General features: G+C 37.4%; 2 protein-coding genes across 2 annotated transcripts; one reads left to right on the top strand and one right to left on the bottom strand.

Moving 5' to 3' along the window:
- The first annotated feature begins 8,291 nt into the window (after positions 1–8,291).
- Positions 8,292–11,808, top strand: LOC113712032 (uncharacterized). Its single transcript, XM_027235307.2, has 2 exons — positions 8,292–11,167; positions 11,260–11,808. The coding sequence occupies exons 1-2, from the start codon at positions 8,371–8,373 to the stop codon at positions 11,595–11,597; spliced, it is 3,135 nt and encodes a 1,044-aa protein (XP_027091108.1). The 5' UTR covers positions 8,292–8,370; the 3' UTR covers positions 11,598–11,808.
- A 237-nt stretch (positions 11,809–12,045) lies between these two features.
- Positions 12,046–16,301, bottom strand: LOC113712713 (UDP-rhamnose/UDP-galactose transporter 6-like). Its single transcript, XM_027236244.2, has 6 exons — positions 16,039–16,301; positions 15,208–15,462; positions 14,503–14,687; positions 14,195–14,395; positions 13,568–13,729; positions 12,046–12,626 (listed from the first exon to the last, which is right to left on the bottom strand). Exons 2-6 carry the CDS (start codon positions 15,335–15,337, stop codon positions 12,306–12,308), a joined length of 999 nt encoding a protein of 332 aa, XP_027092045.1. The 5' UTR covers positions 15,338–15,462; positions 16,039–16,301; the 3' UTR covers positions 12,046–12,305.
- Positions 16,302–16,783: the final 482 nt, after the last annotated feature.

Genomic DNA, 16,783 nt, shown 5'->3' with positions numbered 1-16,783 from the left:
AGTAATTGATTAAAAGAAATAATTAGGAGAGTTCTTGCCAAGGGTACACTTCAGAAATGATTCATGCACTGATTATCGATTCACAGATAATTCCAACATTTATTAATAGATTAGTTATAATTGTCATGCACGCGATAAACAATCAACTCTTCCTTAATTTATCGATAGTTAAGGTACGACTGTTAACTATTTTCCTAACCCAAAAACAACCCTAGGTACGACCGTAGGATTTAATTTCTAACTTGTATTAATAATTAGAAAGGCCTAACCCTAACTAACAAACACGCTACGAGGGTTTGTTTAAATTAGATCATATGTTCCCCTGACATAAACTCGATTACGCCAGTTGCTATTAAGACAGAGATAACAAACAATTACGGATTCAATTATCCCAATTTAACAGAATAGTCTATATGAATAATTAATTATTGCGCACTAACCAATCATACACAAGGCTATAACAATTAAAATCAAGGAACATATAAATATTAATAAATGAAGAAAATAATTAAAAATAATTTAGATCTCACAGTAATCGTTGAACCAATTCTTCAGTTGTCCCTTGACTAGAATTAGAGAATTAGCCTCCATCAATAGAGGACAAATCACGTGTGTTGATTTGGGAAAGGTTTGCGACTGTCTCCTCCAACTTCGGTCAACAACAGGAGGAAAAGCAAAGGATTTTATTGCGTCTAATTGTCTCCAAAAATCCAACGTAAAAGAGAGTCTGATGCCTTCTTCCACTTTCGGTCAAAGCCAACTGAAAGCAAAGCCATGAGGGTCAATAATGGCGGCTCAATTGTTTTCTCCTAATTGCTCACAAGCATACGAGAAAAGCTCTTTCTTGATTTCTCAATTTGGTCAATACAATTGGAAAAACAACTTGCCAGGTCAATTGCGGATAGAAAAGCAATACAAAGTCAACAATGGTGGCCTTGTCCCTCAATGTTTCTCCTTTTTAAGTTACGGCCGAGCCAAATTAAAACGCAAAGAAAAAGAAAAGCGACAGTCCAACCTAAGCCAACGGAAATCCCCTCAACAAAGTAGTCTCCCAAAATAGAGGAAAATATTTCCTTCTTATCCGAAACTGGCCTTCCAAAAATAAACAAGACTCCCTCAATAAAAATAAAATAGAGTCTGTTACAATTTTAATTTCTTCATCTCTCCAAGCGGACCCCACTGCTGGACATGGCCCACGTACGACAAATCCTTTAAATCTTGATTTTTAGCACTTTTCAGCACAAGTTCCTGCAGTTAGCACCAGAACAAAATATCAGTAGAATCCACCCTACTAATGCAGTATTTAATCAGAGAATTGTGCAATACTATCCGAAATATCCCACTAAAATGCACCCTATCAACCATTCCGAACTCTGCGAAAAGCTTCCTCCAAAAACCGATTTTTTCTTGTCGTTGAAACCTCTCCATTCCTTCAGCCACGATAATGTTTTGAACCATACGTGGAAAGATAACTTCTTCAGTCATCTTTCTATACAAAACGTGATGATCCATGCAAGAGTTGATACAATCAAACATTGCACTGAATAGAAGGAGTGCGGCATCAAAGCGCTCGGGGAAATTTGGTGCATTTGTATTTGCCTCGAATTCTTTGACCACCACTATTCTTGGCTTCAGTTTTCTGATTACACCCATTAGAGCTTTCAAGTGATTGGGCCATACTAGTTGAGTCCAAGGACGCATGTCCGAGTAAATAGCCAACTCTTCATCAAATTCCAACTCAAAATAATTTTCCCTGAGGTCCTTCAGGTCTGATACAACCATCTTATATGAAAAAGACAAATTGAGGGTCTCAGCGAAAGATGACAACCACTTGCCAGTCTCTTCCATTATCTTCTTAGAGGTTCCAGCCGCCGATATCTTGAGATGTTCAAAGGGACATTCGTATCTGACAGCTAAAGCTTGCATAATCAGTGTCCAGTGTGCTCCATTGTTAATTTGAAAATCTATCAGATGAACCCTTTTTGCTGATGCTATAGCATTCAAGATGGATTCTGTTGCTGTAAACTCAGTAAAAAGAGTGAAGGGTTTTTCCTGTTGAGATGTCATCATTGCAGGTTGCATATAAACTTGGGCTAGCATCTCGTCCAATGGCTTCCTTAGCTTCCCTATCAGTTCCTCTGTTGGAGCTATTCCCCACTCTTGTTCAATCTTCTTTTCAAGAGCTTCAGCGAAACAATACACAACTCTCTGGACAGGACTGCCACTTTTAGAAGCAAAGCAACCACACAAGATGAGCAACTTCCTTGCTTGCACATATTGTTGATTGGCCACCTTTTCGGCAGCAGCTTGAAGTAGCAGTGCAAGTTCCAAGTCTCCAGGAACTTCAGAGTGGAGACCAGATTGAGTTCCAATGCGACTGGCCACATAAGAAAGAACATCAATCTTCTGGGAGTTGAACTTAAGTAGTTGCACTTTTGCTACCTTCATGAGGCTAGCAGTTGACAGAGCTGGATGGTCAGGAGTATCCATCAGCGTATCAGAGCTCAGCTCATTGAGATTTCCTTCCCTCAAACGCTTCAATTTGGTACCATGTTGCTTCAGAAATTCCAGCGATGTCAATGGCAGAAACGGGCTTTCCTTCTTTCCTTCAGCTAGATTGGATATATGTGGTACTGAATTTGCATAATTTGCTGGACTTGTATCCATGTCTTTCCAGTAATCTTTTCACTGAGAATAATAAAGAACAGAGATCGCTTTATGTAAAATTTCTCAACTAACCACCTATTTAGAGCACTGAAAATTCCATCTTACAAATGATTCCTCTGCTCAAACTAAATGTGGATCACTAGAGGCAAAAGCTGTTATCTTGACAAGTGGAATGCTCTCTTAGGAGCCAACAAAAATCCGCGAGCAGTATATACTATATAGTTGCCCTGACAAAAAAGCCGTCTTTCGGGTGGGAGAAACCTAGAAAAGTAATACTCCAGGAATTAAAAGTCCAAACACATTCAGTCGGAACTTGCCTTTTCAAATTATCCGCAATGAATTAAACTAGGAATTAATAATCTTAAATGCCAAGTGATAGTGAACAAAAACATTCCCAGATAACTTTTTTGAAGTATCATCGTGAATCTTTAAATAGAAGTATATATTTTTAAGATCAGGTTGGCTTGGGAAGTATCAGCTATTGTACTGAATCGTTAATACAAAAGATTGTAGATAAACTGTAGTAATTAGGGGAAAAAGAGTTTTTTTTTTTCCATAAACAAAATGTCACAAGTTGCAGATCTTGATGGACCTAGTGTTTAGGGATCTGTCTATCTTAATTGCTCTTCCTTGGGCAATATTTTGTTCAAGTCTCGCTCATCAGCTCGGTTGTTCACTTTTGCTCCTTGGTTACTACTGGTATGACTGTCCACTTTTGCTCGACTCTCGGAAAGACAAATTGGCAAGTCTACTTCAGTCCCTTGAATATTGACAAGCATATTCTTGTTATGTTGAACAATCTCAGTGTCTAGTCTTATAATGGTGGGATCGTTTAGTAATAATTCCAGCCAGCTTCAGTTAAACATTGAAAAGATTCATGGGTTCTTCGGCTAATCATAGAAAGCCATTCTTCAAACATGTTTTGCTCCTATATACCTCAGTTTTGGCTCTCAAGAAAGCTTGTCTTCAGGAAGCTACAGCTCTTTTGAATTATAAAGCCAGTTTGCAAACCAAAACAATACCCTCCTAGCATCTTGGAACTTTCCAAATTCTTCTGATCTTCCGAAAGTGTCAGCCTTTGCATTCTGGCTCAGCGCATCATGCATTGTGTTAAAAGTGTGAACATATTGAACTCACAAGTACTTTTGAGTGTTGATGGTACACTGTACAGCTTTCCAGTTTCATCTCTTCCAAATGTTGAATATGCTGACCTGAGCATGATTGAACTTTTTGGCTGCCTCATCATATTGCAAGCTTTTGAAGCTCAATTATCTAGATTTGTCCTTTGATTAATTTTCTGGAAGCGTCCGACCTGAAGTGCTGTGTAGCAAATCAATTCTCAAGGCTTCACAGTCAATGACAACAGGCTTTCCGGTCCAATTCACAGGCCTACCATGATGCAGTTCCTGGAAGTATGTGATTTCACTGCTAGCACCGATTCCCCCCTACCCTTACTCATTGCTATCGTCAGACCAAAAAACTCGAAAATAGCGAAAGAAGATTGAATACATGTTTTCATATTAAGCTTAAGACACTCAATCAGTTAGTCAGTATAGTAATTTCACCCGTAGACATAATCCTTAAATTTTAAATCCTGCAGCAGTTGTAGCTTTACCATTGTGGCACTTCTAGGCAGAAAGCGTTGGGAAATTGGTTTAATTTCTTTTATGTAGATTTCTTATTTTGTGCGGAGGCAACTGATTTCCTTATTGATTTAGTTACTTGAAGTAATAGTCAAGAAATTTCCTATTTGTATGAGTTTGAGTCTAAAAATTAGAAATTATTTCTTATTCTGTATAAGTTAGAAATTATTTCCTATTCTATATAAGTTTAGGAATTAGCAATTATTTACTAGGTAGGGGTTGACATACTCCAAAATGGCACACAAGGAAACCATGCAATCTTTACATGGAGCGAGAGAGGTTCATAGGAAGTGAGAGAAATTATACAAGAATTGGATTTGAGTTAAAATTCTATATTTGTATAGGCTTTATTATTTTATAATAGGCTCAATGTTGGAGTTGAAACACGTTATATCTGTTATATCTTGTGTATCGTTTATGTTTTATGCTTGTGATTTGTTTTTCATTAAATTGTTGTGTACTTGACGTATCAATAGTTGTTTGTTCCTCGTCTAGATCCCAACAACGGTTATCAGAATGGGGTTGAAGCACTTGCTTGAAGCACTAATGCAAGTTCCAAGTCTCCAGGAACCTCATAGTTGAGACTTTTTGAGTTCCAAAACGACAGCCCACATAGGAGAGAACATCAGTCTTCTGGTAATTGAGCTCAAGTAGTTGGGCTTTTGCTAACTTCATAATGCTAGCAGTTGACAAGTCTTGATGGTAAGAAGTATCAATTGGTCTATCAGAGCTTCCCTCAAACGCTTCACTCTGGTACTATGCTGCTTCAGAAATTGCAGCGATGTCCAAGGGAGAAACGGGCTTTCCCTTTTTCCATCAGCAATATCAGAGATGTGTGGTGAATCAGCAAATTTTGCTAGAATAGAATCCATTTCTTTTTCCAGACTTTTCACTGAAGAATAAAAAATCGAAACCTGTGTGAAAATTTGTCAGCACACTACTTATATAAAGACCAATTTTCATTCTTAAACAAATCTTAAAGAATCCTTGGCTCAAACTGGAAATTTTGATCAAGATATATTAATGTAATCTTGACAGGCGGAATGCTCTCTTGGAAACCAACAATCCCATTGGAAATATGTGGTTGTGCTGACAAAGGATCTGTCCAATCTTTACTCTAGATTTCCTGAATTATCATCCAGAATGATCTAGGATTAGGAAATCTTAAAACCCGTGTAAGAATTCAGAAAAACATTCCCTGAAATAAGTTGAAGTATCCTAAATGAAGCATTGAACATAACTAAGTATCAGAAGCAAGTAGACGGTATTTCCCCAACACAACAAGAAGTACTTGAAACGAATTCACATGGATAGTAAAATATAAGTTGCCGTAATAGAAAAGAAAAAAGCCATGAAACACAGATGATTGGCAACCAAATTTCTTGGAAGAATTCAGACAGTAGGAACCATTTTGATTGGATGAAAACCAGTGTATACTTATTCCACAAATCCTAAGGCCTCCTTTTAGTTCTCATTCTCATATTGGTTATTGGAAGAGACGATTCCACTTTGACCGTAGCAAGAATTGTGGATTACAAAATTCGATACATCAATAACTCAGCCAAATTAGTCCCAGAAAGCATCCTGCAATATAGTTTTGTATTCAGGAAACTAATGTAACCTCAGCAGAAATGCACGATCTAGAGAAAGATTTCCAACAAGTCGTTTTGTTCCTTGTTTTCGCTTCCAAGCCTTTATAGTTACTATTAATATCTCACCTGCTTTGCAGGTGATTTTATACCCCGAAATACAAATTCTATCAAGTTTTGATTCTCAACATCTTGTTGCAATACTTGTACTTAGAAGTCATAGATCTAAAAGATGTTCAAATTTTTCTAAACTATGAAGATACTATACCACCGTGTATTCATACTATTAGCCCCTCGGGGTGCAGATCATCTGATCGTGTCATCTATCTTTACAGACCACGGCTCGATTCTCCCCGAATTAACGCACTAGGCATCCTAAGGGGTGGGCTCTGCTCTGCCGCAGGGAATTTAGTCTGGGTGATTTCAGGATACCCCTGTACCGAAAAAAAAAATGTATTCATACTATTGTGTCATGTCAAATATTTTATACACTCATGATAACATTTTCCTTAAATCATAAATGTTACACTTTTTTAATTTGCAAAACAATAATGCTGTTAAACAGGAAAGAAAGGTGGACAAGTCAAGCATGGAAGTAACACACAGGGTTTTATAGATAGTAATAAAGCGAAAGGCTGAATCGTTCGCAAAGAGCTGGATTCCTCTACGCACATATCGTGCTTGGGCCGAGCTGGGGCGTCGGACCCGGGCCGCAGGGGATTATTCGGGTCCCGTAAGGATTGACCCGGACACCCCTGTGTCGACAAAAAATAAAATAAAAAATAAAATAAAATAAATCGTACGCAAAGTCAATTTCTAGGAGCCAGCAAATGAATTGGTTTACTTTATTTCTTTCATTCCAGCTCACCTGTTATGAGAACTTCCATAGAAATATAACAAATTTAGTTACGTGGAGAATTTTGGAATGACTACAGATTAACGGATTTCAGAAGTTTGATCATCTTAAATTCCAAAAAATTCATCCAAAAATAAATCAACGAAATTGGTAAGAATTTCAATTTGTGTCTTTAAATTTCAGCGTAAATCTGACATTGTTTTACACCATTTCTCGGAAATCCTCTGGACAAGTTAGTGAACTCCTATGGCTTGATGACCGAAGAGTCTATGAAGCATTAATTTGTATTGGCACAGACCAAGAAGCATCTTCTGTTGAAAGAGTCAAGAATATTAATTTCCATTTATTATGAAGTTAGAAATATCATTTTTAGTGACGGAAAAAATGGCCTTTTTGCCAATGTTTCTGACCAAGTCTTTTGGGTTCCACACAACTCCATTTTCATTTTCATTTTCATTTTCAGGGACCCGATTTCTCATCGATTACAAATCTACACCTATTGGCTATTGAGCCATTTAGAGCTAAAGGAAATTGCCGAGAACCATCAAGAGTTAAGATCAGGTTGACTTGAGAAGTTTCACCACTTACACCCAGTGATAAAAAGATTTTAGATAAACTCAAGGAATTAGGAGAAAAAAGAGTATTTTTTTTCTCTAGGGCAAATTACACTTTATCCGCCTATGGTTTAGTGTTTTCGTACATAACCCTTATATGATTTCAAAAATTATACATAATCCCCTCATGATTTAATTAAAGCGTCAAAGTGACGGAAATGATCGTTCATAACGAAACCTATTAAAATATCGAAATTATGCTTGTTTAAAAATTAAAATGGTTGAAATGACCAAGATATATAAATATAATATACATAACACACTAACCATGTATAATTTTATATTTTACCATATAACCCCTTTATGATTTTATACTTTACCATATAACCCCCTTATGGTTTTAAAAATATACACATAACCCCCCTGTAGTTAAGAAATAATTCTCAACTTTACATAGAGGTATTTTTGACATTTTAGATGACTCCGTTATGGATTGCAAATTCCGTCACTTTAACACTTTAATCCAAATCATGAAGGGGTTATGTATAACTTTTGAAACTATAAGGGGGTTATATATAAAAATACTAAACCACAAGGGATAAAGTGTAATTTTTCCTTTTCTCTAAAAAAGATGGCATGAAATGCTATTCTTGATGGACCTTAATGCTCACTGTGCAAAAAAAAGCAATATTTAGGGCGCTACCTATCGTAATTGCTCTTTCTTTAGCTGGATAGTGATCAATTTACTTGTTCTTCACTTTCAAAGACTCCAATATTAATGGTATCAATTAGAACTTTTGCTTGACTTTCTTAAAAGGACAAATTGGCTTGACTTGAGAAGTGAAACACACTCAAGTCGACTCCAGTCTCCTAAAACTTGACAAGCATGTCCATGTTATATTGAACAGTCTTTATGGCTGGAAGAAACCGTGGAAAGACCTCAGAGTCTAGTGTTGCAATGGTGGGGTGGGGTCTCCAAGTAGCTTTATCTCCAGTATAAATTGTGTACACTTTAAGCCATTTTTAGTTCAACATAGAAAAATCACAAAAAAAAAAAAATCATGGGTTCTTTAGCTAATCATCAAAACCCATCGTTCGAACTTCTTCTGCTCCTGCTTATCTCAGTTTTGGCTCTCCAATTTGCTTCAGCTTCTGTTGAGGAGGCTGAAGCCCTTTTGAAATGGAAAGCCAGTTTTTCAAACCTGAACAACACCCTCCTAACATCTTGGAATCTTCAAAACACTCGTAATCATCTAAAAGCAAGTGTCAGCCCTTGCACTTGGTTCGGTGTGTCGTGCATTGATGGCAGTGTAAGCACGTTAAACCTCACACATTCAAGTATCAATGGTACGCTTTACAGCTTTCCATTTTCATCTCTTCCAAATCTTGAAAAGGCTGATTTAAGCATGAATGAACTTTCTGGCAGCGTACCTCCTCAAGTAAGCAAGCTTTCGAAGCTCAGTTATCTTGATTTGTCCTATAATAAATTCTCTGGAACCATCCCACCAGAAATTGGCCTCTTAACCAACCTTCAAACCCTCCACTTGAACGAGAACTACTTAAATGGCGCAATTCCTCAGGAGATTGGCCAGTTAAGGTCTCTCGTTGAGCTTGCCTTGTGTACAAACAACATTACGGGCCCTATTCCTGCCTCCTTTGGCAATCTGAAAAACTTGAATTATTTATATCTCTATGAAAATCAACTTTCAGGTTCTATTCCTCGTGAAATTGGAAACCTCAACAATCTTGTTGAGGTTGACATCGACAACAACCAGCTGACAGGCCCTATTCCAGCCTCGATTGGTAACCTGAATAACCTACTGCTTTTGCATCTTTTTGAAAACGGCCTATCTGGTTCCATTCCTCCTGAGATAGGAAAGTTGAAAAAACTCCAGAGTCTGAGCCTATGGGGAAATAAGCTCACTGGTCCAATCCCAACTTCACTAGGTAACCTGAGGGATCTGACTCTTTTGCATCTATATCGGAATCAACTTTCTGGTTCAATCCCGGAAGAGTTAGGCAACCTGAAGTCTCTGGTCGAATTCGAAGTAAGTGAGAATCAACTTTACGGGTTGATTCCTACTTCACTTGGCAATTTGATAGAATTGGAAACTCTGTTTCTTCGCGATAACCAACTTTCTGGCTCCATTCCCCCAGAGCTAGGGAAACTGACAAAGTTGGTTGTCTTGGAAATGGATGAAAATCAGTTCTCCGGTCATTTACCAGAAGGGCTATGTAGCAGTCAAACTCTTCGAGACTTCACTGTCAACAATAACAGCCTTTCTGGTCCAATTCCAGAAAGTTTGAAAAACTGTGCAAGTTTAGTCAGAGCTCGATTTGATGGGAACCAGTTCACTGGGGACCTGTCTGAATCGTTTGGTATTTATCCACACCTTGAATTTATCTTGCTTAGCAACAACAGCTTTTCTGGGGAGCTCTCAAGCAACTGGTGTAGATGCAAAAACTTGACAACTCTTTTAATCGCAAATAACAGCATCACAGGTCACATTCCTCCAGAATTTGGGAATCTGCCTAAGCTGGGCGTCCTTGATCTTTCTTCAAATCAGATAGCTGGGCAGATTCCAAAGGAACTTGGGAAGCTGAAGTCCTTGCTATGGCTGCTTTTAAATGACAACCAACTCTCGGGTGGTATACCTCTAGAGTTAGGATCACTGACAGATCTATTCTCTCTCGACCTATCAGTGAACTTATTAAATGGATCGATTCCAGGAAGCATAGGAGAGTGCCAGCAACTAACCTTTTTGAACTTGAGCAGCAATAGTTTAAGCCACAGTATTCCATCCCGGTTGGGTAAGTTAATTCACCTTAACCGTCTTGATTTGAGCCACAATTCCCTCATCGGAGAGATACCAACTCAATTCGGAAGTTTGAAAAGTCTGGAAACGTTGAATCTCTCCCATAATAACCTTTCAGGTTTCATTCCAAAGGCTTTGGCAGAATTGCCTGGTATTCAGCATATTGATTTATCTTTCAATGAGTTAGAGGGTCCAATTCCTTGTGGAAAAGCATTTGCAAATGCCACTATTGAACAACTTAAAGGGAATAAAGGTTTGCGTGGCAACATTACAGGGGTACGACCGTGTGATAGTCCTCAATTGTTCAAAAAGCATGAGAATGGGCAGAAACTTGCTCTCATAATTGCGCTCCCTCTTGTGGGAGCACTCATGCTTCTTTCTGCGTATGCTGGAATTCTCTTTTTTTACGAAAAAAGAAAGAGAGATCCAAAAGTGAAAGACGGGGATGTAAAGGGTGGAGATGTGTTCTCTATATCCCTATTTGATGGCAAAGAAATGTATGAGAACATCTTAAAAGTGACACAGGATTTTGATCCAACATTTTGCATAGGGAAAGGAGGTCATGGAAGTGTTTACAAGGCAAATTTTCCACCAGTTAACACAGTGGCTGTAAAGAGACTCCACCACTTGTCTGAGTCTGCAGATCAAGAAGGTTTCTTGAAGGAGATAAGGGCCTTGACAAAGATCAGGCATCGAAACATTGTGAAGCTTCAGGGTTACTGCTCAAGTGCTAAATACTCGTTTTTGGTTTATGAGTACCTTGAAAGAGGCAGCTTGGCTAAACTTTTGAGCATTGAAGAAGAAGCTAAGAAATTGGATTGGCAGAAAAGGATAAAAATCATTAAGGGCATTGCTCATGCTTTGTCTTACATGCATCATGATTGTTCGCCGCCTATAGTTCATCGAGACATATCAAGCAACAATGTTTTGCTTGATTCAGAGTATGAAGCTCATGTCTCAGATTTTGGCACGGCGAAGCTTCGGAAGATAGACTCGTCTAATTGGAGTGCAGTAGCAGGCACCTATGGATATGTTGCACCAGGTAATATAGTTTTTTTTTTCTCTTATGAACCATTCAAGAAGTAAATTACAGCATGATCACAAAGTTAATGATGACATGATTTTGCCTTGCAGAGCTTGCCTACACAATGAGAGAAACTGAAAAATGTGATGTGTATAGCTTTGGGGTCCTAACCCTTGAAGTAATCAAAGGGAGCCATCCTGGTGACTTCATTCCTCACCTTACATCGCCCACATCTGTAAACATCCAACTGAAAGACTTGCTTGACCGACGACTTCCGTATCCCGGTCAGGAAGATGAAGAGACTCTAGTATCAATTCTCAAGCTTGCAAGGGCCTGTCTGACTGTTGATCCTCAATCAAGGCCAACCATGCACATGATTTCTAGTCTTTTATCAATGGGTGCACAAGCACTGCCTAAGCACCTTCATGGTGATTTTCAGCTGGCTTAGGATTTCTTGACATTAATCTGTCTCATGGGCTAGTTTTTCTATTGTCTTCCACTTTATGAAGCTTGAAGGGCATAAAACCTGGAAAATAATGGTATGCTGGAGAGGGTAGGCTTGCTTGATGTAACAGTGCTTCATATGTGTATTGTGTACTCTACAATATCAACTATCTTTCAGCATGAAAGCAACAAGAAATATCGATTGCTAGGCAAAATGCAACAAGCTTCTTTGAACATCCGAGACAAACCACAGAAGATTGGGCAAAAGCTAAATCACACCTTAGGTGAACAGTTCCAATGCATCTCTTCCTTGCACAGTTCATTAACTTTCAATGCTTTATATTTGACGGCTGCTAAGTATAACTTTCAAGTTCAAGCTAACAAAATCTGCGCACCTTTGTAATAGAAATAATGACAAGTCTCAGGAATATGCAATCGAGAGGAAATATGTATTGGCACCAAGAAAAAATAATTTCTATAAATTATGATCAGCAATCAAAACAGGAAGATCCAGGGGTGATCTAAGCCCTCTACCAAGTATCCCTTACAAGCTTCAAGGGACTTTGACATCATTAAGAAATATATAAGAATTACAAAATTCAGAAAACACTACACAATGATGGATTTTAGACTTGTGTATCTAGAGTCAGACGACTGAAAAATTCTCTGTATGGGCTATCCTTGTATACTCAATTTGCAAAGAAGAAAACGCTCAGACTTTCTCATCAATTTCAGAAGATTCTGAACCATGCTTCTGCTGGCTGCTTCGAGATGAATGACTGTGACGCTCCTTTCCACCTGGTTTGGAAGAAGCATTGCCATACCATACCATTCCAACGACAGCAATAATCATGCCAATGACCACATGTAAATTAAGACCCTCTTTCCCGAAAAATAAGAACCCCAGGATCAAAACGAGAATGGTTTTCATATGGCCAAGAACCTGGAATGAGACAGCAGTAAATCTGCCAATGCAGATGAACTGGCTCAGATTTGTTCCAACTGCAATAGTGCATGAAAGGACTATAAACACCTGAGAAGAAGCCCAAAGACAAAATAGTGTGAGGAAACACTTTAAAATGAACAAGCACCTCAAGAAAAGGCATCCTTATGTTATGATAAACAAATTAAAGGGAAAAAAAAGCTGTAATTGGGACAAATAAATGTGACAACAATTATAAGGTTTACAAATTAAAATGCCATTAAAAAGAAGTTAAGATCAAACAGACAAACAGAATGAGAATAAGAGCAGAAAAAGTAGTGTGCGTGACTAAGAGCAGAAAAAGCAGTGTGCCTGGCTATCCACAAACCATGCTATTATATTCAAAAAATATGAAGGGAAAAAGAAAAGAAGTTTGAAAATTTAAAAAATAAACAAATAAATTATGTATCTTTCCCACAGTTGGCAAAATTAAAATGGGACAGCTCATCATGTCAACATCTTGTGCAGATCTGTCACTCCTATAAGTCTGTGAATCCACTATCCTATGTCATATAACAATTTACAAACGTATTACAAACTCTAAAAACAAATAAGAGTTCATCATATATGGCAGAATTCTTTTTCCTTCTAAGCATGACATGTGGTGAAATACAGGTCTGTAAAACAAAAAAGGGGTTGAACATGTGGAAAATATTGAACAGACATCGGGCAAGATATACAAAAGGTTTTTTAGCAGGGCATGATGCACTATTTTGCAAACAGTGAACTATTACCAGTAGCTCATTTCCAGTATATCATACTTTTAGTGCAATCAAACCTGTTCCAGCATGAAATTACCATTTGTATAGCATGCCAAAAGTTGAGTACAATAAGCAAAATTAGATGCATCAGCAGCAATGCGACTTCCAAGGTTCCGAAGATTAAAGCACATATTTATCATCTAATTAAGAAGGAAAATGTAAGATAAGTATAACCATAGGAGAAACTAGGATGATCACAGTTAATATTGAGCATCGGGCACAAAGACTTACCAAAGACGGTACAGTGAAGTTAAAGGCATCAATCCTCTTGTTTGTCAGCCAATAATCTAGAAATGGGCCTACTAGCAGCAACGATGCAGCCTGGGCTGGTGCTGTATGTCCTAGAAGATTGAATGAGCTAAGAGAGTATTTCCGTTGAAGGAAATGAACATACTGCATAAGAAAGTCAAGTTCTTAGATTAACCTGAGGTTCCAAGCATTTCAGATGCACAAATAAAAGATTAAGCACCAAACAGTATTTTTTTCTTTTAAATATAAATAATATAACTATAAGCACCAAAAACAACTTTAAAAATACATAATTGTGGGGGTTAATTACATAAAATTGTAGGATTTGTACTCTGCATTTCTTCAGAAAAATTTTCAGATGGACAGGGGAGCAAAGAGATGTCACATGCTTTATGCATCTGGTGTAGGATATTAGTAGGGCATCTACTAACTATAATAGACGAATTGCATTAAATTTTTTTTTTTTTTACTCTTTAATAAACCTTTCATCATATCACCAGGACTGATAATCATGAGGACTGCATGATCTAATGTTGCATTAACCAGATGAACGATCAAGACATCATACAACCTTACATACAGAATTGAGCAGAGGAATAAACAACTTACATACTGTTGCAGAGAAGTACTCCAAACTGCAATAAAGGCAGCAACAAATCCTTTAGTGTTGACACTAACATCAGTGACTGTGCAGACGCCAACACCCAGGAGGACAAGAGCAATGCTGAGTTTTGTATCTCTTGAATATCGAATTTTGTCAAATACAACTTCCAATAAGCAGGAAACAGGGATCATACTCAGCTTTGCTATCTGACAAGAACAAAATTTATGTCATTCAGTCAATTATCAGAGGTCATCTCCAACGTACAGTAAAGTTATCAGTGAACAGTCTCCAAAATGGAGCTAATCACAAATACCTGATAGAATCCTACGGAGTTCCACATCAAACTGACATTCATTCCCACAATTGAGAAGTTTGCGAATAGGACAAATTTCAGAAGCTCTGGAAAAGGTAGATGTGAAGATTGGATGTAACCCAGCCACCTAAGTACAGCCGTCATCAATGTTGTAGTAGCAAAATGCATACCAGTTAATGTTGTAGCTGCACAGATTGTACCAATTAAGAGCCAGAACAACCATTTAAAAAGAAAAGGGTCAGTGCAATCAAACAACTTATGAGTTCATGCGTCCAAAGAAGGCAATAGGGAGTAGGCAATAGTTAAGTCAGTGCTTGGGGTTTGTTTTATTCACTCACACAGGATAGCGAGACATTGACTTTGGGCTTAAGATCTTCACAAAATAAACTAAATCATACCAGTTTCTATTACATTGTTCCAAAACATAGAATGCTGTGACATTGTTTACATGAAAACGAAGGAGAATGTTAATAACAAAAGATTAAAGAGCACCAGTGAAATGACTTCAATCGCCAATTAAACACAGTTCATAGATATTATTTTGCTTCACCATATTCTAGCCAGTTACGGACAAGGCAATCATAATTAGATGCATCTATAGTATAAACATATAGCTAACTTCACTCACTACCAAAAGGATTTTGCTAAAAGTCTAGAAATTGGAGAACCAAAATGGTAAGACAAAGACAAAGATGAAAACTTTACCAAAACTAAAACCATATGTAGCCATTAAGGCTTTATTGACAATGATAATCCCAACTGACGTCACTACATTGAACAGCCATGCTGCTGCGTCAACTGCAGCCTTCTTATCTGCCTTGCTAGCTGGAGCCATTTTCTTTTCCCTCTACAACAACTGGTGACACGAGACCTGCTAACTCTCGAGCACCAGAGCAAATCCCCTAACAGCCCGCATTAAAGCTCAAAGAACCACCTTTTCAATCCTTCCAGCTTCCACACCTGAAATTTGTTCAAGATTGCAAACAAAGCATTAGCAAAACTTAATTTTTAAACTGAATTCGACCCTAAATCTATTGCCCCTTAAAACCCAAAACAGTGTCAGAACCAATAGTTATACAGAAATTTCTTTCTTCACTCCAAAAATGGAATCCTCTTCATTGCATTTAAACTCTACCAAAGTGGGCAATTGACAATAATTCAGCAACCAGAATCTGTAATTACCAACCAAATTCAAAAGTTCTTTTTTTAATTATTAAAAAAGACCCTAATTAGTACGCGAAACAGCTAATTAGTCAAAAAACCAGAGTGAGATTAACTTAACAGATCAATGGCACAGTATAATTGCACCACTCAATCAACAGATCCATAAACTCCTAAATCAACATCACTAAAAGTGTTCCAAAATCCCCAATACCCCCAAAATTAAGTACAATTGCATTGTTCCAAAATCAGATCTAAATCCTATTCAGATCACTCAACAGATCTTAATGCACCGCTATCATAAATAAAACCCATTTTAATGTAACTAAATTCAAAGAAAAATATACACAAAATTTAAAAAATTGAGTGACGTACCGTTAGGAAATGATAGAGGCAAGGAAAGTGACCCTTTTGATTGATGAGTTTAGATCTTCTTCACACCCACAACACACACTTATGAGAGCTATATAAATACGTGTATGTACATACAGTTATGTGGTAATTAATTAATTTCTCTATTTAATTACAGAAAAGGAAGTAGAATAATAGTAGTGTCATACATGTGAATTTATAGAGCATAAGACTGATGAATGTACGCAGAGAAAGTGTGTGTCTGCTCTGTGTGTGTGTGCGTGCGTGAGAGAGAAAAGGAGAGAGGAAACGAAACCGAGAGGAATGTAAGTAGCTTTCGAACTCACAATAATTAGGGTTTGACCCCAGAAGGAAAATTTTAAGATTTAAAGAATTACAGTTGGAGGAGTTACTTTTCTTGTTTCTTCAGCTATTGCCAATAATAATCAAATTTGTTAATTTCTTCAGTTGGAGGAGTTAAAATTTCTTCAAATTTGTTATCTTGAATTGTGAAGCAAGAGAAGGGTATGATTTAAAGAAAGGTAGAAGAAATTTTATCCAATACCTCTATTTTTTATTGTCTTAATTCTAGATACTAAACTAAAGCTTTCTCGACGTGTTATTTTGACTCACTTATGTATAATATGAAATAGAGCTAATTTTATATACACTAATAATGTATACACTATTACAGTTGAATATGTGGCACATGATCAAAATTTAAATTAAAATGAGCTGTCATGCACTCAATAATAAGAGAGTATACACT

This window comes from Coffea arabica, chromosome 10e (assembly GCF_036785885.1).
Source record: "Coffea arabica cultivar ET-39 chromosome 10e, Coffea Arabica ET-39 HiFi, whole genome shotgun sequence".
Lineage (NCBI taxonomy): Eukaryota > Viridiplantae > Streptophyta > Magnoliopsida > Gentianales > Rubiaceae > Coffea > Coffea arabica.
Note: the sequence above shows the minus strand (reverse complement) of the source record. Positions and strands in the feature narration are given on the sequence as shown.